The sequence below is a fragment of the Patagioenas fasciata genome, chromosome W (assembly GCF_037038585.1).
Source record: "Patagioenas fasciata isolate bPatFas1 chromosome W, bPatFas1.hap1, whole genome shotgun sequence".
Taxonomy (NCBI): Eukaryota; Metazoa; Chordata; class Aves; order Columbiformes; family Columbidae; genus Patagioenas; species Patagioenas fasciata.
Genome location: NC_092559.1, coordinates 63,156,805 through 63,175,231, shown reverse-complemented (window position 1 = coordinate 63,175,231; position 18,427 = coordinate 63,156,805). Strand labels below are relative to the sequence as shown.

The 18,427-nt window shown below is 44.6% G+C and overlaps 1 protein-coding gene across 1 annotated transcript in view; it reads left to right on the top strand.

Moving 5' to 3' along the window:
* Positions 1 to 254: 254 nt before the first annotated feature.
* LOC136114676 (sorting nexin-18-like) overlaps positions 255 to 18,427 on the top strand; it is a 49,514-nt gene continuing 31,341 nt past the window's right edge. Inside the window, exon 1 of the mRNA XM_065860110.1 lies at positions 255 to 2,011. Coding sequence (XP_065716182.1) covers positions 454 to 2,011 — 1,558 coding nt within the window. The 5' untranslated portion in view covers positions 255 to 453. The remainder of the gene's footprint in view (positions 2,012 to 18,427) is intronic.

Sequence of the window (18,427 nt, the reverse complement as noted above, 5' to 3'; positions counted from 1 at the left end):
TGGCCGCGAGGTCGGGGTGCCTTTCTCGGGTGAGGGCAGAGGCAGCAGAGAGTAATCGGGGCACGGCCGGGATTTGGCACCCACCCTGCGGCCGGTCGGACGTTAGGGGGCTGGCGGGGAAGGGGCGGGCTGAGCCTAGCCGATCGAATCGATGAGGGCGGTCGCTCTGCGCTCGGTTCTTCCGTTCTGCTTCTCGGCTCTGTATTAGCGAAACTGGTGACGTGGGACGGTTGTCTGTTCGGCTTCCGCGCCTTGCCTCGTCCGCCGGGTTGAAGCCGGGACTCGGAGTCCGCCGCACCGTAGCGCAGCGGAGCCGGGGGAGGCAGCCGCCGCAGTGTCCCACGCGGAGACAGGGAGCAGCCGCGGTGCTCTCCTGCCGCAGCCCCGCCGGCGTGGTGCAGTGAGGGGCGGCGAAACCGCGGCGGCGGGGAGCTCCCGGGGGCGGTTGGGGCCATGGCGCTGCGGGCCCGGGCGCTGTACGACTTCAGGTCGGAAAACCCAGGGGAGATCTCGCTGCGGGAGCACGAGATGCTGAGCCTCTGCAGCGAGCAGGACATCGAGGGCTGGCTGGAGGGCGTCAACGGCCGCGGCGACCGCGGCCTCTTCCCGGCCTCTTACGTGCAGGTGATCCGCGACCCGGCCTCTGAGCCGCCGCCGCTCGCCCGCTACGCTAACCTCCCCGCCGGTGGCTTCGAGCCGCTGCCGCCCCCCGCTGCCTTCAGGCCAGCGACTCAGCAGCCTACGCCGGCGGCAACGCCCGAGCCCTTCTTGCTGCCCCCCACCGCCGGGTACCCCTTTCCACTGGTGCCCTACGATGGGTCCTACCAACCCAGCCAGGGTAGCGATGATGACTGGGATGACGACTGGGATGAAAGCTCCACGGTGGCTGATGAGCCAGACACCCTGGGCAGCTCCTACCCTGACTACGAGGTGGTGGGTGGCCAGGCCTCTGGCCGCTACCCCCTGTCCACGTGGTCTGAGCTGTCCCTGAGCTCCTGTGGTGGCCATCTGGCAGGTCACCCACACCCACCCAGCAGTGGTGCCAAGAGCTCGGCCACGGTGAGCCGCAACCTCAACCGCTTCTCAACCTTTGTCAAGTCCGGTGGGGAGGCCTTTGTGCTGGGCGAGGCATCAGGCTTCATAAAGGATGGGGACAAGCTGTGTGTGGTGCTGCACCCCTGGGGCCCTGAGTGGCAGGAGAACCCCTACCCCTTCCAGTGCTCCATTGAGGACCCCACCAAGCAGACCAAGTTCAAGGGCATGAAGAGTTACATTGCCTACAAGCTGGTGCCCAGCCACACTGAGCAGCAGGTGCACCGCCGCTACAAGCACTTTGACTGGCTCTACGGGCGCTTGGTCGAGAAATTCCCCGTCATCTCTGTGCCCCACTTGCCAGAGAAGCAGGCCACTGGCCGCTTTGAGGAGGACTTCATCTCCAAACGTCGCAAAGGCCTGGCCTGGTGGATGGACCACATGTGCAGCCACCCTGTGTTGTCTCAGTGTGATGCCTTTCAGCACTTCCTCACCTGTCCCAGCACAGATGAGAAGACCTGGAAACAAGGCAAGCGCAAGGCTGAGAAGGATGAGATGGTGGGTGCCAACTTTTTCCTGACCATCAGTGTCCCCACTGGCCCTGGGACCAGCCTGGACTTGCAGGAGGTGGAAAGCCAGGTGGATGGTTTCAAAGCCTTCACGAAGAAGATGGATGAGAGTGCCCTGCAGCTTAATCACACAGCCAATGAATTTGCCCGCAAACAAGTCACTGGTTTCAAGAAGGAATACCAGAAGGTGGGGCACTCCTTTAAGTGCCTCAGTCAGGCATTTGAGCTGGACCAGCAGACCTTTTCGACTGGCCTCAACCAAGCCATAGCATTCACTGCAGAAGCCTATGACGCCATTGGGGACCTCTTTGCAGATCAGCCTCGGCAGGACCTAAATGCTGTGATGGATTTATTAGCGCTGTATCAGGGGCATTTAGCCAACTTTCCAGACATCATCCATGTCCAGAAAGGTAACACCCTTACTTGTTTTCTGAAGTAATGAAGTTTTCTGTATCAGTGGTATGCACATAAATATAGAGACAAAGGGCTAAATTTGCTCTGCATCTGGCTTATTGGCCTTGGGTTAAATCTTTTAGTGTTTACTCAGGTAAACTGTTACTAAAAATACAAAAAACAATTTTCATTCTGTGCCAAAGGTCTAGACGTCGGGAATTTTATTGGTTAGAGGTTACTGTGTTTGTCTGTGTGTCCTTGAAAGAAACCACATCTGCCTATGCTGCTGATATATTAAAGATTTATGGGCTTGTTTACAAACCCTGGAGATTGAGTGGTATGAAATAATCTGTTGCTCTTTGATGTATGTTAGGGATCTTAAATCTCTGATCTAGTAGATAATAAATACAAAGTAATCTGAAGATGGAGATACCAACTGACTACCTTGTTTGAGGTGTGCATGGTGTCTGACATTCAGATGAGATGTTTAAATCTGCTGGGGTTGTCATTTCAGTCATGCATTAAACTCTCTTGGTGCTTTTGTAAGGATGATGGTCTGCCACAATGTTCTTACTTGGAGTTGTTCATCCTTTGCCCTTATTATCATAAAAAGATGTTGGTCACCTGTTTTGTCATCTTTCTAGCTGAAACATGCTTCTGGGATTCAGGTTGCTTTTTATATGGCACTTTGTGATCCATCAGAGAGAAAGAAACTCCAAAAATTAAAGAATCATCTGCTATATAACTAGTGACACTTGTTCAGATAAATGGAAGTTTGTAGCACTATATATGTGTAGATGATTTCCAGGCTATGAAGTTAATACTGTTCATATATTCTCACCATTGTGAGAAGACTAGTACATCATTCATTCTTTTTGCTGTTATATATGATCAGGGATGTGTGTGGATTAGAGCTGTAAAAGAGACCAAGAAAACATCACATATTCTGTACAGAAATAGGTTGTGTGTAACAGTTATCTGAGAAAATGCATGAGCTTCTTTATTGAAAATTATTTTGGAGATAAGTGGTGTACTGCACCCCAAGAGGTAGAGCTTAAATTGTCACCCATGGTGAATCAGTCTTTTGTGTCCTTATGTGACATTTCCAAGGTTTTTGCATCTGGAACAGTACCTTGAGTTTTATGATAAAAGAGTTAGAGAAGTTTTTTCAACAGATTAAAAAGGCAGGCTTTCAGGAGGTATGCATTATTGCTGGGAAAATCTGAGGAGGCAGAGTTGGTACAAAGTGCACAATTTGTTGTTATTTTAGAAAGCAAGCTTTTCATTAAAATTACATGCATCAAAATAGGATTTCTATTCTCCTGTCAAATCTTGAAAATTGTGAGTGGAAACTTAAACAATCAATATTATTTTGAAGAGAAAAGGGAAGTGTGCAACCTAAACTTAAAGGAGTTGCTTTGTTTGCTGTGGCATTGTATTCTGATAACAACTTTAAAGTATTTTAAATTTGGAGAGAAGGATGACCTTGGTAATGCCTCATGTTTGGGAACAGAGGATTTTAAAGTGAGTTGTCAACTAACAGGATTATTTGTAAGCTTCTGGAAAAAAAATTATTAAGTGCAATAAAACAGCAGATGATATATACTATTTAAATACTATATTCTCAAGCTTTAAGACTGTATAGAGTTCTTCATTTTAACTACTCAATTACTCTCCTGGTGCCCCCGGCCCCACCCCTCCGGGGTTCAACACCGAACACAACTCTGGCAGTCTCAGCGCCACTCTGGCGGGACTCGAACCCTGGACTCAAGCGATCTGACGGACTCTGCCTCCCTGTACAGCTGGGACAACAGGCGCACGCCTGTGATCTTCTCTTCACTCCTTCCCTCTTCAAGTGACGATGTGGGGTGGAATGGGAAAATTCAATCTCTAAATGGTTGGCTCCAAGACTGGTGCTACAGGCAGGGCTTTGGTTTTTTTGATAATGGCTGGTTTTATAGGACTCCAGTCCGGACAGTGTTATGTGGAAAAGGCTTATCTCGCAGAGGCAAAAGGATGCTGGGGCAGGAATTAGCTGGGCTCATTTGGAGAGCTTTAAACTAGGCTCGAAGGGGGATGGGGTTGTAGTTGGGCTTGCCCCAGTGGGGCAGCATTCTAAAACAGATGAGGACCGGGTGGCCTCCTGTGCCCCTAGGGAGAAATTGGTGTGCTCTGCTCGCTCCCTGAAATGCCTGTACACCAATGCGCGCAGCATGGGGAATAAGCAGGAGGAGGTAGAATCCTATGTTCGGTCGGGAGATTATGATCTGGTGGCAATTACAGAAACGTGGTGGGACAGTTCACATGACTGGAATGTGGTCATGGATGGCTACGCCCTTTTCAGGAAAGACAGGCCAGCCAGGCGTGGTGGTGGAGTTACTCTCTATGTGAGAGAGCAACTGCAATGTACTAAATTCTGCCCAGGAGCGGATGAGGAACGAGCTGAAAGTGTATGGGTCAGGATCAAGGGACAGGCTGGCAGGGGTGATACGGTTGTAGGTGTCTATTATAGGCCACCAGATGAGACTGAGGAAGTTGATGAGGCCTTCTATGTGCAGCTGAGAGTGGCCTCACAGTCACAGGCCCTGGTTGTTGTGGGTGATTTTAACTTCCCTGATGTTTGCTGGAAGGACCATTCAGCCAGCCAGCCACAGTCCAGGAGGTTCCTCCAGTGCATTGATGATAACTTCCTCATGCAGATGGTGGAGGAGCCGACTAGGAGAGGTACACTGCTGGATCTCATCCTCACTAACAAAGAGGGTCTGGTCGAAGCAGTAAAGGTTGAGGGCTGCCTGGGTTGCAGTGACTACGAGATGGTGGAGTTCAGCATCTCATATGGCAGGAACAGAATAGCAAGTAGAATTGCAACCCTGGACTTTAGCAGGGCTAACTTCGGCCTTTTCAAGCAATTGCTGGGGGAAATCCCATGGGCAAGACTGCTTGAAGGAAAAGGGGCCCAAGAGAGCTGGATTGCATTCAGAGATTGCTTCTTCCATGCTCAGGATCAGAGCATCCCCACACGTAGGAAGTTGAGGAAGGGAGCCAGAAGGCCTGTGTGGTTGAATAGGGATCTGTTGGGTATGCTCAAGCAGAAGAGGAGAGTTTACAGGTCATGGAAGCAGGGGCTGGCCACTTGGGAGGAATATAAGGCTGCTGTTAGAGGATGTAGGAAGGCAGCTAGGGTAGCCAAGGCCTCCTTAGAATTACAGCTGGCGAGAGGGGTCAAGGACAGCAAGAAGAACTTTTTCAAATACATAGCAGATAAAACTAATACCAGAGGCAATGTAGGCCCACTGATGAATGAGGTGGGTGCCCTGGTGGCAGAAGACACAGAGAAGGCAGAATTACTGAATGCCTTCTTTGTCTACTCTGCTGGAGGCTGTCCTGGGGAGCCCTGTACCCCTGAGACCCCAGATGAAGCCAGGTCAATGGAGGAGTTTGCTTTAGTCGCTGAGGACTGTGTTAGGGAGCAATTAAATAGTCTGGACATCCATAAATCCATGGGTCCAGATGGGATGCATCTGTGGGTGCTGAGGGAGCTGGCTGAAGTCATTGCTAGACCGCTCTCCATCATCTTTGCCAAGTCTTGGGAAACGGGAGAGGTGCCCGAGGATTGGAGGAAAGCAAATGTCACTCCAGTCTTCAAAAAGTGCAAGAAGGAGGACCCGGGTAATTATAGACTGGTCAGCCTCACCTCTGTCCCTGGGAAAGTAATGGAACAGCTTATCCTTGGTGTCATCTCAAGGCATATCTGGGATAAGAGGGTCATTAGGGGCAGTCAGCATGGCTTTACCAAGGGTAAGTCATGCTTGACCAACCTCATAGCCTTTTATGAGAATGTAACAAGGTGGATGGATGATGGCAGAGCGGTGGATGTGGTCTACCTTGACTTCAGTAAAGCCTTTGACACAGTCCCTCACAGCATCCTCACAGCTAAGTTGAGGAGGTGTGGTCTAGACAATAGAGTAGTGAGGTGGGTTGCAAACTGGCTTAAAGAGAGAAGCCAGAGAGTGGTGGTCAATGGTGCGGAGTCCAGTTGGAGGCCAGTATCTAGTGGAGTGCCTCAGGGGTCAGTACTGGGGCCAATATTATTCAATATATTCATTAACGATTTAGACAAGGGAATTGAGTGTACTATCAGCAAGTTTGCTGATGACACTAAGCTGGGCGGAGTGGCTGACACGCCAGAAGGCTGTGCTGCCATCCAGCGGGACCTGGACAGGCTGGAGAGTTGGGCGGGGGATAACCTGATGGAATTTAACAAGGGAAAGTGTAGAGTCCTGCATCTGGGCAGGAACAACCCCAGGTTCCAGTATAGGTTGGGGCATGACCTATTAGAGAGCAGTATAGGGGAAAGGGACCTGGGGGTCCTGGTGGACAACAGGATGACCATGAGCCAGCACTGTGCCCTTGTAGCCAGGAAGGCTAATGGCATCCTTGGGTGTATTACAAGGGGGGTGGTCAGTAGATCGAGAGAGGTCCTCCTTCCCCTCTACTCCGCCCTGGTGAGACCCCATCTGGAATATTGTGTCCAGTTCCAGGCCCCTCAGTTCAAGAAGGACAGGGAACTGCTGGAGAGGGTCCAGCGTAGGGCAACAAAGATGATTAAGGGAGTGGAGCACCTCCCTTATGAAGAAAGGCTGAGGGAGCTGGGTCTCTTTAGTTTGGAGAAGAGGAGACTGAGGGGTGACCTTATTAATGTTTATAAATATATAAAGGGTGAGTGCCACGAGGATGGAGTCAGGCTCTTCTCAGTGGCAAACAATGATAGGACAAGGGGCAATGGGATCAAGCTGGAACACAAGAGGTTCCACTTAAATTTGAGAAAGAACTTCTTCTCAGTGAGGGTAACAGAGCACTGGAACAGGCTACCCCGGGAGGTTGTGGAGTCTCCTTCCCTGGAGACATTCAAAGCCCACCTGGACACATTCCTGTGCGACCTCACCTAGGCGTTCCTGCTCCAGCAGGGGGATTGGACTAGATGATCTTTTGAGGTCCCTTCCAATCCCAAACATACTGTGATACTGTGATACTGTGATAATATTTTTGGAGACTTGACTTTGGGGAGAGGATTGCGAATAAGATATGTGCTTGACTCAACCCATGTTTCCTTCAACTTGCATGTTTCCATTTCCTTTATAGTTCTGTTTCAATTTGCACTTATTGGTTAGGTTTACTATGCTGAACCAGGGAAAGTTAATCTAAATGAGCTTCCACTAGAGCAGTGCATGAGCATGATGTATGCAGAGCTGATTTTGTGCCAGAACACTGTCCTGGAACTGATTGGAGAAATGTACAGCTGGTCTGCATGCAGGTGTTAATGCTCCAGCACCTCTGGGCTAACACTGCGTTCAGCAGTATATTGTCCCTGGTGCATACTTGCCATCAGAAAATGGCGTGGGCTTGAGATATTGGTCTCTTGAGTGTCCATATTCATCATAGGAATAGGGTTAGAGCCAGGTTAGATGTTTTTTTGTTGTTGTTCTGTGGGGGACTACGGTGGGTCCGTGGATTCCCTGACGGAGGACATGGGAACAGAAATTAGCCTTGAAGATATGAAGGCCTACCCGTGAGTAAAGGAGTATCTGGAGATGTTAAGGATGTACCCGTGAGAGAGAAGGGAGTAGAAGAGTAACATTGATGATAGCAAAATTAGCCAATGAGATGTTACTGCTGTAACTTGTAACCAATAGTGAAGAGACACATGAATTGGTAAAACTGTATAAAAATGCACTTGTGGCAATAAATGGCATCTACTACTTTCATCCTGGTAGAACTTGGTCCATGTCGTTTGTCCGTCTCAACCACGACATTGTTTCCTTTACAAAATAGGCAAACTGGAAGAAAACTTAGAGTAAGATGTTTTTTACCCCCAGTATATTGCTGTTTTATTATTTTTAAGAGTTACTTGTAACAAGGTATGACTTCCTGGTTCCAAATTGTAAACTTTGAATGAAAATATGAACTGTTTGGTGTTCTTACAACACAAGAACTTTCTTTTAAATTTACTAACTGGGATAGTTGCCAGTATTTGAGAGTTATTGTCTGTATAGACCTAACGAAAATCTGTTGGTGATAATAGAGCATCTGGAAAATAGAGTTGATGCATCTGTTTTATTTTCTAGTGCACAACTTCTTTGTGCAGTAAAATGACCCCAAAGTGCTCTTAGAAGTGGTAGAAACAGCAGGCTGATTGAAATATTGCTTACATGGCCATGACTTTAAAAAGATGAATTCTGAAGTCAGGAGTACTTCTCCTTTTTTTCTTCTACACAGTGCAAATGTATTGTCCACTTTGGATAAAAAACAAATCTTTTTCTAGACTCCATTTCTTTATTACCATAGACCTGAGAAGGTCCAAGAAATAAAGGCTGCTATGCCCAAAGCATAGACATACCTGTGGGTAGAATATCAGACTGCCTTGTCCTATTATGGGTTTGCTCTACTGCAGACAGTTGAACAGCTGTTTAACATGATTTGGAAGTGTGTTTTGTGGAATGGACTGAGAAATCTACATGTCTGAGGTCTTTGAATCATTTCTGGAAAAAAAAAAAGGCCAGAGAATCTCTGAGCCAGAGACAAAAATTTCCTTCCTTTCAGGCTTTATCTTTTCTCTTAGAATTATGAACCACAGCCATGTAAGCCCTGCTACTGCTTTGTCTGTGTATCAGCAGGAAAATGCGTTAACTGCTGTGCTTTTAATTGCTCTGCGGTCCAGGTCTTTCTGCCTCCTGTGTTGAGGACATCGTACATGATCTGAAGAATGCAGAAAGAGATTGTCATTTTGGTCGCTTGTGTAAAACATACAGACCAATGGACTGTGGGAATATTTTGAAACTGCTTATTATCTTATTAATATTGTAAGTATTTTATGAAATGGCATTAACTTCAATAGGAGATTTTAAAAGATTCCTCTCCATCTTGTGCACCCAGTGTTTAAGGAATTTTCTGTGAGGGAAGGGAGAATTGAAGTTCCTGCTCCAGAAGAAAAAGAGGAAGGATTTGAATCCCTGCATGCCAATTGAGGACCAACTTCTGGTTTAGTAGGCTTGAAAACTAAACTGCACTTCTGTAATTTCTTTTGCAGAACCGGTATATCTTTCAAGAAATACTAGTTTTGGTAGCTTTAATTTTGAGAGGAAAAACAGACTCCCATCTTAATTTATAATGGATAATGCCTTCTTTTCTGTGTTTTTAAAGTCTACTTGCGGAAATTCCCTAGGCATTCTTAGTAAAAGAATTCCTAAATATTAATTGCTAGAGCTTCACTCAGCTGATAAGATCTGACTTACATAAACTTCAAAATCAGTGCTCATTGCAGACCCATGCAAGTTCAGGCTTGAAAATGTGAGCACATGTGAGAATTTGAGATAGTGCATGCTAGTACTGTAGCTCATGGTGGTCTGGCTATCTTGTTTTCATATTTGCTTAATGAGAGTAGAGAAGTTACGGGGTTTGGGGTTTATTTCATTCAAGTTTTGTTTGAGAAATTACTATAATTGGCCTCTTGTGATTCCTGAAAGTGGAAGAAATACTCACTTGCTGTTTCATCTCTGCTTTTCAGATTTCTCCTTTCTCTTAACATTATGATGTTAATGCTTTATGAACTTTTGGTTATGATTTTTGAAAAACAGATTTGAGAAAGCAAACTAAATGTTTTCTGAGATGTAGGCAGCAATTCCATTTCCTCTGCATGCCAAGATTTAAAAGAATTATTTAAAAAAAAAATCTGAATGACCCTTTTGGTTCCTGATCACCATTTCTAAAAAGTAAAATAAGGCAAATGCTCTTACTTACCTGAAGCAAACTTAATTCTGCAAATGTCTAAAGAATGTTTAAAGAATGTGCTGCGAGTGTTTTTAGAATATCTTACAAAATTATAGGCAAAAAAACATTCCAGCTGGGAATGCATCAAAATTTCAAGCATCGAAAAACCCCAAACAGCAGTGAAATGTGGAGCTCTCTATAACATTTTCAGTGGGTTTTTTTTTGTTTGTTTTGGGTTTTTTTGGTGGTGTTTTTTTGTTTGTTTGTTTTTGTTTTTGTTTTTTTTTTGGGGGGAGAGGGGTATGTATGTTCATAAATCAATCAGGCTGATCAAAATTCACACCTAAAATTTTATATCATAGTTTAAAAGCAGTGCTCTCTCTTCTTGCTTGCTTTTTAGCCTCTTAAATTTGTTGTGCAGACATGTTTTTTCTATCCCCATTTTTCCTTTATCCACCTTTTTTTTTTTCTTTCCCTTTTCTTCTCTCCAGCTCTCAGATACATACACTTTGCATGGGGTTCAACTCGGTTAACTTAACTGTCAAAGAGCTAGGCATGTAATGCTAGTCAGATGACCCTCACAATAATAAAAAGACATGGGTACCTACATTTCATCTGTTCATAGAATCATTTCAATTAGAAGAGACCCTCAGGATCATCAAGTCCAACCATAACCTAATCTAACTCTACCAATAAACCATGTCCCTAAGAACCTTGTCTAAACACCTCCAGGGATGGTGACTCCACCACTTCCCTGGGCAGCCTGTTCCAATGTCTGACAACCCTTTCCGTGAAGAATTTTTTCCTAATATCCAATCTAAACCTCCCCTGGTGCAACTCAAGACTATTTCCTCTTGTCCTATCACTTGCTACTTGGGAGAAGAGACCAACACCCTCCATGCTACAACCTCCTTTCAGGCAGTGGTAGACAGCAATAAAGCCTCCCCTCAGCCTCCTTTTCTCAAGGCTAAACAGCTGCAGTTCCCTTAACCACTCCTCATAAGATTTGTGCTCCAGGCCCCTCACCAGTTTTGTCATACTCCTCTACACTCTCTCTAGTACTTCAATGTCCTTCTTATGATGAGGGACCCAAATCTGAACACAGTATTCAAGGTGGGGCCTTACCAGTACCGAGTACAGTGGCACAATCAGTTGTCTAGTCCTGCTGGCCACACTATTCCTGATACAAGCCAGGATACTGTTGGCCTTTTTGGCCACCTGAACATGCTCCTGTCTCATATTCAGCTGGCTGTCAGTCAACACCCCCAGATCCCTTTCTGCCAGGCAGCTTTCCAGCCACTCTTCCCTGAGCCTGTAGCACTGCCTCAGGTTGTTCTGACCTAAGTGCCGGATCCAGCACTTGGCCTTGTTAAACCTCATACAGATGGCCTCAGCCCATCAATCTCGCCAGTCCAGATCCCTCTGTATGGCCTTCCTACCCTCCAGCAGGTCAACACTCCTACCCAATTTGGTGTCTATTGTGGGGGAGAAATTTAGGGTTCTACTTGCTGCAGAACAATGTTTAGGTTTCTTAAAGAGAAGCGCGACCTTAAAGAGTTCAGTGGTGGGTTCACTCTATTATTTACTGCATGGCGGAAATATGCCAAGCCAAATGTTGCTTACCTTCTCTCCAGGTGCCTGTACCAGTTCACAAAGCAAACTTTCAGGCATCTTCCCTCCCTGACAACCTTTCACTCCGGAGTCTGTGTCTTGGAGCTCTGGAGGCAAACTTTCAGGTGAGGTCTCTATCTGTCATGGGACAAACTTTCAGGATTCTTTTCTTCCTCATAACCATTCGCTCTGGAGTCTGTATTTAGAGCTCTGAAGGCAAACTTTCAGGGGAGGCCTGATAACCATATGCAGAGCAGACTTTCAGGAAACAGAATTCTCAGAAAAAAAAAAAAAAAAATTTAATGGAGTAGAATAACAGGAGGGCTGACTCAAGCTGGGTACCTGCGCAGAGGTCCACCCAAACATAGAAAACTACAAACTTTTATATCTTTACAGAGCATTCATACCACGATTCATTCCAATAGCAATATTTCACTTTGGGATCTTCTTGCTTGTCATTGGATCTTTTTTGCTGATTCCACATGGGCCTTTGTTTTGTTCATCTGTAGATATTGTTTATGGTCCATAGCCTTGTAGGTACTGTTTTGTCTGAATAAATCCTTTCTTCTCAGTGAAGTACAAAACAGGCCCTGTTTTGCAGATGTTTGTAATGTCTCCGTGTTAGCCTTGGATCGTTGTTTTCTCAGTCCGTGTCATTTTTCCCAGCAAAGTGCAAACTAGACCTTATTTTACAGGTGTACAGTGTAGTTTGTAGTTGCATTTGGTAAATATGAGCAGGACTTTACAGGTTAAAATTTTAGCAAATCCAGCTTACCAAGCAACGTGAAGCAAAAAATATATTAAAAATCGTACAACCTTATTGCGGCGATTAGGGACGACGCATACCGGGACGCAGACAGAAATTCACGCAGAGGCAGAGATCTTGTTCAGGAAGGAGCACAGAGCCGGGCCAAGCAGAGAGCTGACCTAGGCCTAGTCCGCCTTCTTTATTCGCCATTGACAATTTATGGGATTTACAGGTGGGACTAAGATGTTTACAAAAGGTGTTTTTCCACAAATTGTTACTAAGAACACACTAAACTCATGTGATGTTTGTCTCACTTGTTTTTCCACTCATTCACAGACCAGGCCCAAGGACATTCACACATCCCATGCACTTGGGGGCGGTTATCCGGCCCGAGATACCATTCTCACGAGTCTGGGCTATAACTTTTTACAGTTATGAGAAACGTACTTCAAAGTAATCTGTCCAAGGCCCTTTATATATTATCATGTTAGTATTATGCCTTCGACTGTCCAGATGGTCATGTTAGTATTGATCTTCCTTTATCATCCAGGTGGCTGGAACCGCACATCTTGCTTTCCCACATTTTAATTTCCAACACCTTATATCTCTAAATAATTCATTACATTTAGTGTACATCTACTTAAGCTAAATTATTAATATTGAGCTTGAATTGGATCATCCACTGATCTGTGAGTAGTAAAACCATTACCATACAGCTCACTTATTTAGCAGGGAGAGCTCAAAGTGAGCTCATCCAGGCTGTCATATTTATAGAATAAAGTGGTTGACTCGTAGTCAATTGCATACAGTATGAAAAGTATGCACGAGACTCCCTGTACCCACAAGTTACTGGCGTTCAGTGTGCCGTTCTACTTCCTTGTTGGTCTCCTAGAAGGAGTTCTTAACCTGGGTATGGCTCAAACTCTTACCTCCTCTGGAGCCTGGACCAAACTGCTGTTGGTTTGGCTGGGTGGGGGTTGAGTGCATCTGCCACAGTGTCATCTGCAAACTTACTAAGGGTGCACTCAATCCCCTCATCCAGATCATTGATAAAGAGATAAAATGGAACTGGCCCCAATACTGAGCCCTGGGGAACATCACTCATGACCAGCTGCCAACTGGATTTGACTCAGTTCACAACAACTCTTTGGGTCTGGCCCTTTGGCCAGTTCTTTATCCATCAAAGAGTACACCCATCTGCGCTACCTAGGAGGGTGTTTAAATCCCCCAGTTGCTCCTGGCAATGCCCCTTACAAGTCAGCCCCTCTCTCAAGATCAGCTGCTTTCACAGTGATTCTCTCGGCAGGACCACAGTTCTGGGATCTCCCTCTCACCTCCCCAGTTCATGTCCAGCCTCAGCTCTTACTGGAGCTGCTGCTGTGCATGTCGGTTCACCATGTTTAAATCTCCAGCGGTTACTTTGTAATCACTGCTGTGCTCGTTGCTCGCTGCTGTTCGAGGACTTAGATGAAAAAGGATAGATTGCTCTAGGATGACTGCTGTAGTTCTTGCCCTCTCAGCTTCCCCACTGCTGTTACAGCAATGATGTAGTGTTGTCTCCTTGCTGCTGAATCACCCAATATTACCTCCCAGTAACCTGAAGGAAACTGAGACTTTTAGATGACTAAAATATGAAAGAATCTAGAAACTGTATAAAATTATAGCTTCCTTGGTGTGTTTAAATCACATAGAGGACAACAATGAGCAAGACTAAAATTGAGCAATGACCTTATGTGAAGAGGATTAAACAGGGAAATAAATTTACCTCTATATCCTGTCTACCTTAAAGATGCATGGGTCTTCTTAAATATGTTTGTTTTTCCTCTTTTTCTCTCCCTCTCACATGTCTTCTCACCTTACCTTTCTAAAGGAGCAAGGTTCACACAGTCATGATGTGTTTCACTTTCCTGTTATCTTTTGGAACTCATTAGCCTGTGTCAAGGTTTTATTGCAGTGTGACAATAAACAGTGGCAGACGCTTTGTTAACCCCCTCTCCCCCCCAGCCCCCCTCACCCCCCACCATGTACAGGCAATAGGAGGGCAAAGAAAGACAGAGACTGTGGGAGATTTGAGAGATTTTCTTGAAGTTAATGTGTGGAAGGGTTTCTATTAGATGGAGATTTGTTACTGAACTAGGCCCAAAGGAATTACAAGACCACCTCAGAAAGTTGAAAACAGGACCTGCTGTGGGAGTGAGGCAGTACTACAATAAAAGGGCCTCAACATGACATAAATTAACGGACCTATTAGCAGTGAGACTCGGACGCGTGGACAGCTCGTGAACATAGACAATATCCAATCAGCTAAGGCATGCTTGGAGCGTGGACGCGTGATCAGGAAATAACTGCATATACAAGGAGGCTTGTTTCTGTAATTAATGGCTTCGCTTGAATTCATATTGGATTGTGTGGAGTCCATGAGTTTTCGCCCTCGCAAGTGGTGACCCTGACATGATCCAGAAAGAGAATTTAAAGCGAGGGGACGACTGCTGCGAGGAGCAAGCCCCGGTTGGATACGGTGCGGCTGGACCATGACCGGGACGTAGTCTGGGGGCTGCGTGACTCCTGATTGATTGCTACAGAAGTGACAGAGGAGGGACAGAGGATCCAATATTGTTGCAATGGACACTCAAAGAGGTGAGCAGCTGGGGGCGAGAGGAGATGGGGCAGAACATTTTTAAAGAAGAAGAAGAAATACTGCGACTCGTCTTGCATATCCTCACTATGAGAGGGGTGAAGTATGAGGAGAGTAACCTCAAAAGACTATTAATTTGGTGCAGAAGCAATGGGTTTCCTGCCGATCTGTCAGGAGCTTTTCAAATAGAGACTTGGGAAAAAGTGGGAACTGTGTTGTGGGAAGACGATCAGTCGCAGTGAAAGAGATATTCTCGGTCTTGTAACTACCTGGCAAATGAAAATTACTACACTGCAGCAATTAAAACCTGTTTGCTATCAATGTGTTATCTGCGAGTTTTACAGTACATATTACGTGCTTCTGTGAATTGCCTCTCTGAAAATCAAGAAGCTTGTCAGAAATGTGAGTTAATTGTTTTACTGGTTGTTGTTAGAATTGTTTCTATGTGGTATAAGTACACCGTAAAACCTTCGCCCCACTTTTCCCACTCGTGCTGCACGCAGCCTTGTGCTTCCCCCTCCCCCTCCCTCTTCTCATGGTTTTTACTTAAAAGATGGGGTCAGGAATGACCGTTTTCAGTCGTGTTCCTAAGAAATGGGTATTGGGAGGTGTTTTAGAACATAGGAAAGCACTTGGAAATATGAGGAAGGAAGATCTTGTGAAATATTGTAATTAATGGTGGCTGCTGTATAAGTTAAATGATTGGGAAAAGTGGCCAGAGAATAGAATCTTGAAGTATAACACTTTGTTGCAATTAATATTGTTTTTAAGGCGAGAAGATCAGGACAAAATAAATCTCTACAAGAGATCATTGAATCATTTCAGACAGTTTTACAGGCAGAAAGGTTTGAACTTCAACAAGCTGCGAATTAACTGATAACACACAGGTCATAGAAAACTTGCTGAAGTCTGCAAGATGTGTTCCTCATTAACCTGTTTTCTCTGTAGGTATCTGTTTAAACATATTACAGTTTAATAGGTCTTTGTCTGTTATATGGTACAGTAAGTTCACAGACTGTTAAATAATGAGAATCCGTTGACTCTAAATGTGCATTTTGTGATAATACAGAGGATCATGAGGAATTCAGCTCTTTACTGCGTGAATGTGATGGTAAAATTTTGTGTGTAGTAGCTGTTACTTTTCTTTTGAGCAGCTAGCTTTATTCCAATATCCAGACTTGCGCAACTCTGTGATAGGCTGTGTCTCATCTCGATGTGCTGGATTTGGCTCTTTTGTATGCACACCAAGTAAAGAATCCTGGTTTTGGGATAACAGTTGTAACACACCAGATGAGACACTAATAAGAGCCTTGCCCAGTCCAGCTTGCTGCAGCGGTGGGGGGGCAGGTGCTGATAGGGCTCCAGCATGCACTGACCTGTTTTGTCAGGGAGACCCAGCGGTACCTCTGCCCGGCTGAGCAGTAAGCGGTTCAAAGGTGCAGTGCAAAAATTGAGATATTGTCTTGAATTAGTGTAACTGTGATCCATCTGCATATTTGAACTGTGTATTTGGTTTTCATATCTGAGCTCAGCATTTTAATTTGCATATTTATATTTGGTACCAAAATAATTTTGTTTGGGGAGATCATTACAAAATGGGAACCGGTTCCACTGCTAAAATACCACCTTGCTCCCTCTTAGGATGCGTCCTTACACATTAGAGTAACTTTTGGGGTAATATTCTGATAAAAGAAAGCTTCAAAAGATAGTATACTCGAATGCAGCTTAAACATGGAATTCTGGGTTTTAGTGGTGTATTGTTCTGTATTGGGTGAAGCATCGTTTTGTAAGTTCATTTGCTAATTTTGAGATCAGAAAAGAATTACAATTGTTAAACTCTGATTCGCATTGAAAAAAAAAAAAAAAGAACAACAACAAACCAACCAAAAAAAAAAACCAAACTGACCACCTAAATGCCATGATGGATGTGAACTTGGTATTGTATGAGGTTGTATTTAAAAGTTGCTGGAATATGAACTGATTTGGATCTAGGAAAATGGAATAATGGATTGATGTTGAATATACTGTTTTTTGACATCTGTAAATTGTAAAAGGTACATATAAAGTGCATATAAATTGTTGTCATCCATCCTTGTTGTGGCACTGCGTTGCTTCTCAGCTTCGAATCAGGGGTTGTTGGTGCTGTTTCTTTTTGTTTCAATTTTGTTTCCTAGGTTTTGGCACATCTGGGGAGAGAGCTCATCATTTTACCTCCTTGCTGAAGTCAGTCTTTTCACACTGGTCAGTTTTGGGAGGTCAGAGTGCTCAGTGCTTCTCTGGGTCAGACTGGTACTAATTTGGGTGTGGAGTGGAGCCAGGCTGGTTTGATGTGGAGTTCGAACTGATTTGTTTTCATGCTGGGCTGGAGATCCTGCTATCTCAGATGGGGGCGAGAGGGCTGTTTTATTCCCCCCTGCCCCTCCCCAGCAATGTTACTGCTGGAGACCTGTAATACTGCATGAAGGAGTCTGAGGGTGAAATTTAAAGGCATTGCTAGTGGATCCATAGTTCTAATGAAGCTGGGAAATTAAACCAAAAATTTTTTTTTTTTTTTAATAGACTTATTCTGTGGTACCTGATTGTAAGAGACTTCTTAGTAAATTCACCGTGCTAGTTTTTGAGGTCATGGGAGAGAACGAAAGAAAGGCCGTTTTTTGAGACCAATGGAATGCCAAATTTGGAACAAAGTTTTACCATATGAATTCTTGTAATTGCCAAAAAGTCCTATACCTCTCTCGGGTCAGGATTTGTTAAGTAAATTGTAAGCTCAAATAACGTTTTCTGAGAATTCTATTTTGTTTCATGTCCTACAAGAAGCTGCTTGGATGGTGCAGATCTACTTGCTTCAAGTGAGAAATCTCCAAGGAAATTTCCAATGCTGTATTTCCACTAGTATTAACAGCCAATGTTTTGATAAAGCAAACACTACACTGATAGAACTGAAACAGAACTTCGATCCGTTAAGGGAAAACAATATCCAATAAATATGACAGGCAAAATTGAGTTAGAAACTGTGAGGAATAAATTTATGACAACCTTACAGGCTGACTGCATTCGATTGGACTTGCAGATTTGTCTGTTTGTAGCTACAACATAGAAACAACCTGTGGCTATTGTGGGACAGTATGATGAGAATGCTAACAGACTGATACACTGATTGTTACTCTGATCAAGAAATGTGGGGAATGAATTTAAGTCTTAATAGGCCATGATCCTTTTGTCATATATGTACCATTTGTGAAATTTAATTTTTATTTTTTTATTTGCAGTCTATGTCCTTGTAAATTGCACTAGCTGATTTTCTTCACAGCACAGCTTTTGGAATGCCTAAATGTAAATTGCTGCAGAACCTGCATGTCTTTCACATCAGGTCACAGACCATACCTGTATTTAGTCTGATCCTACATAGTTGCGAAGTTTTTGTTTATGGTTCTGGTGAGACGCGGAATGACCTTACAACCCTTGAGATTATAAAGAAGGTATGCATTTATTTACGACACCGGACACACGGGGAATCATTTCACCTAATGCATGTGTAAAATTACAGTAGCTGTGTACTTGGTTAAATGCAGTAAAGTGTTACATATTCATGAAAGTTTTAGGAACGCCTATACATATTCATAACCTGTCCCTGAGAAGGCGGTTCTTAATTCAATGAGTTCCGGGAGACCA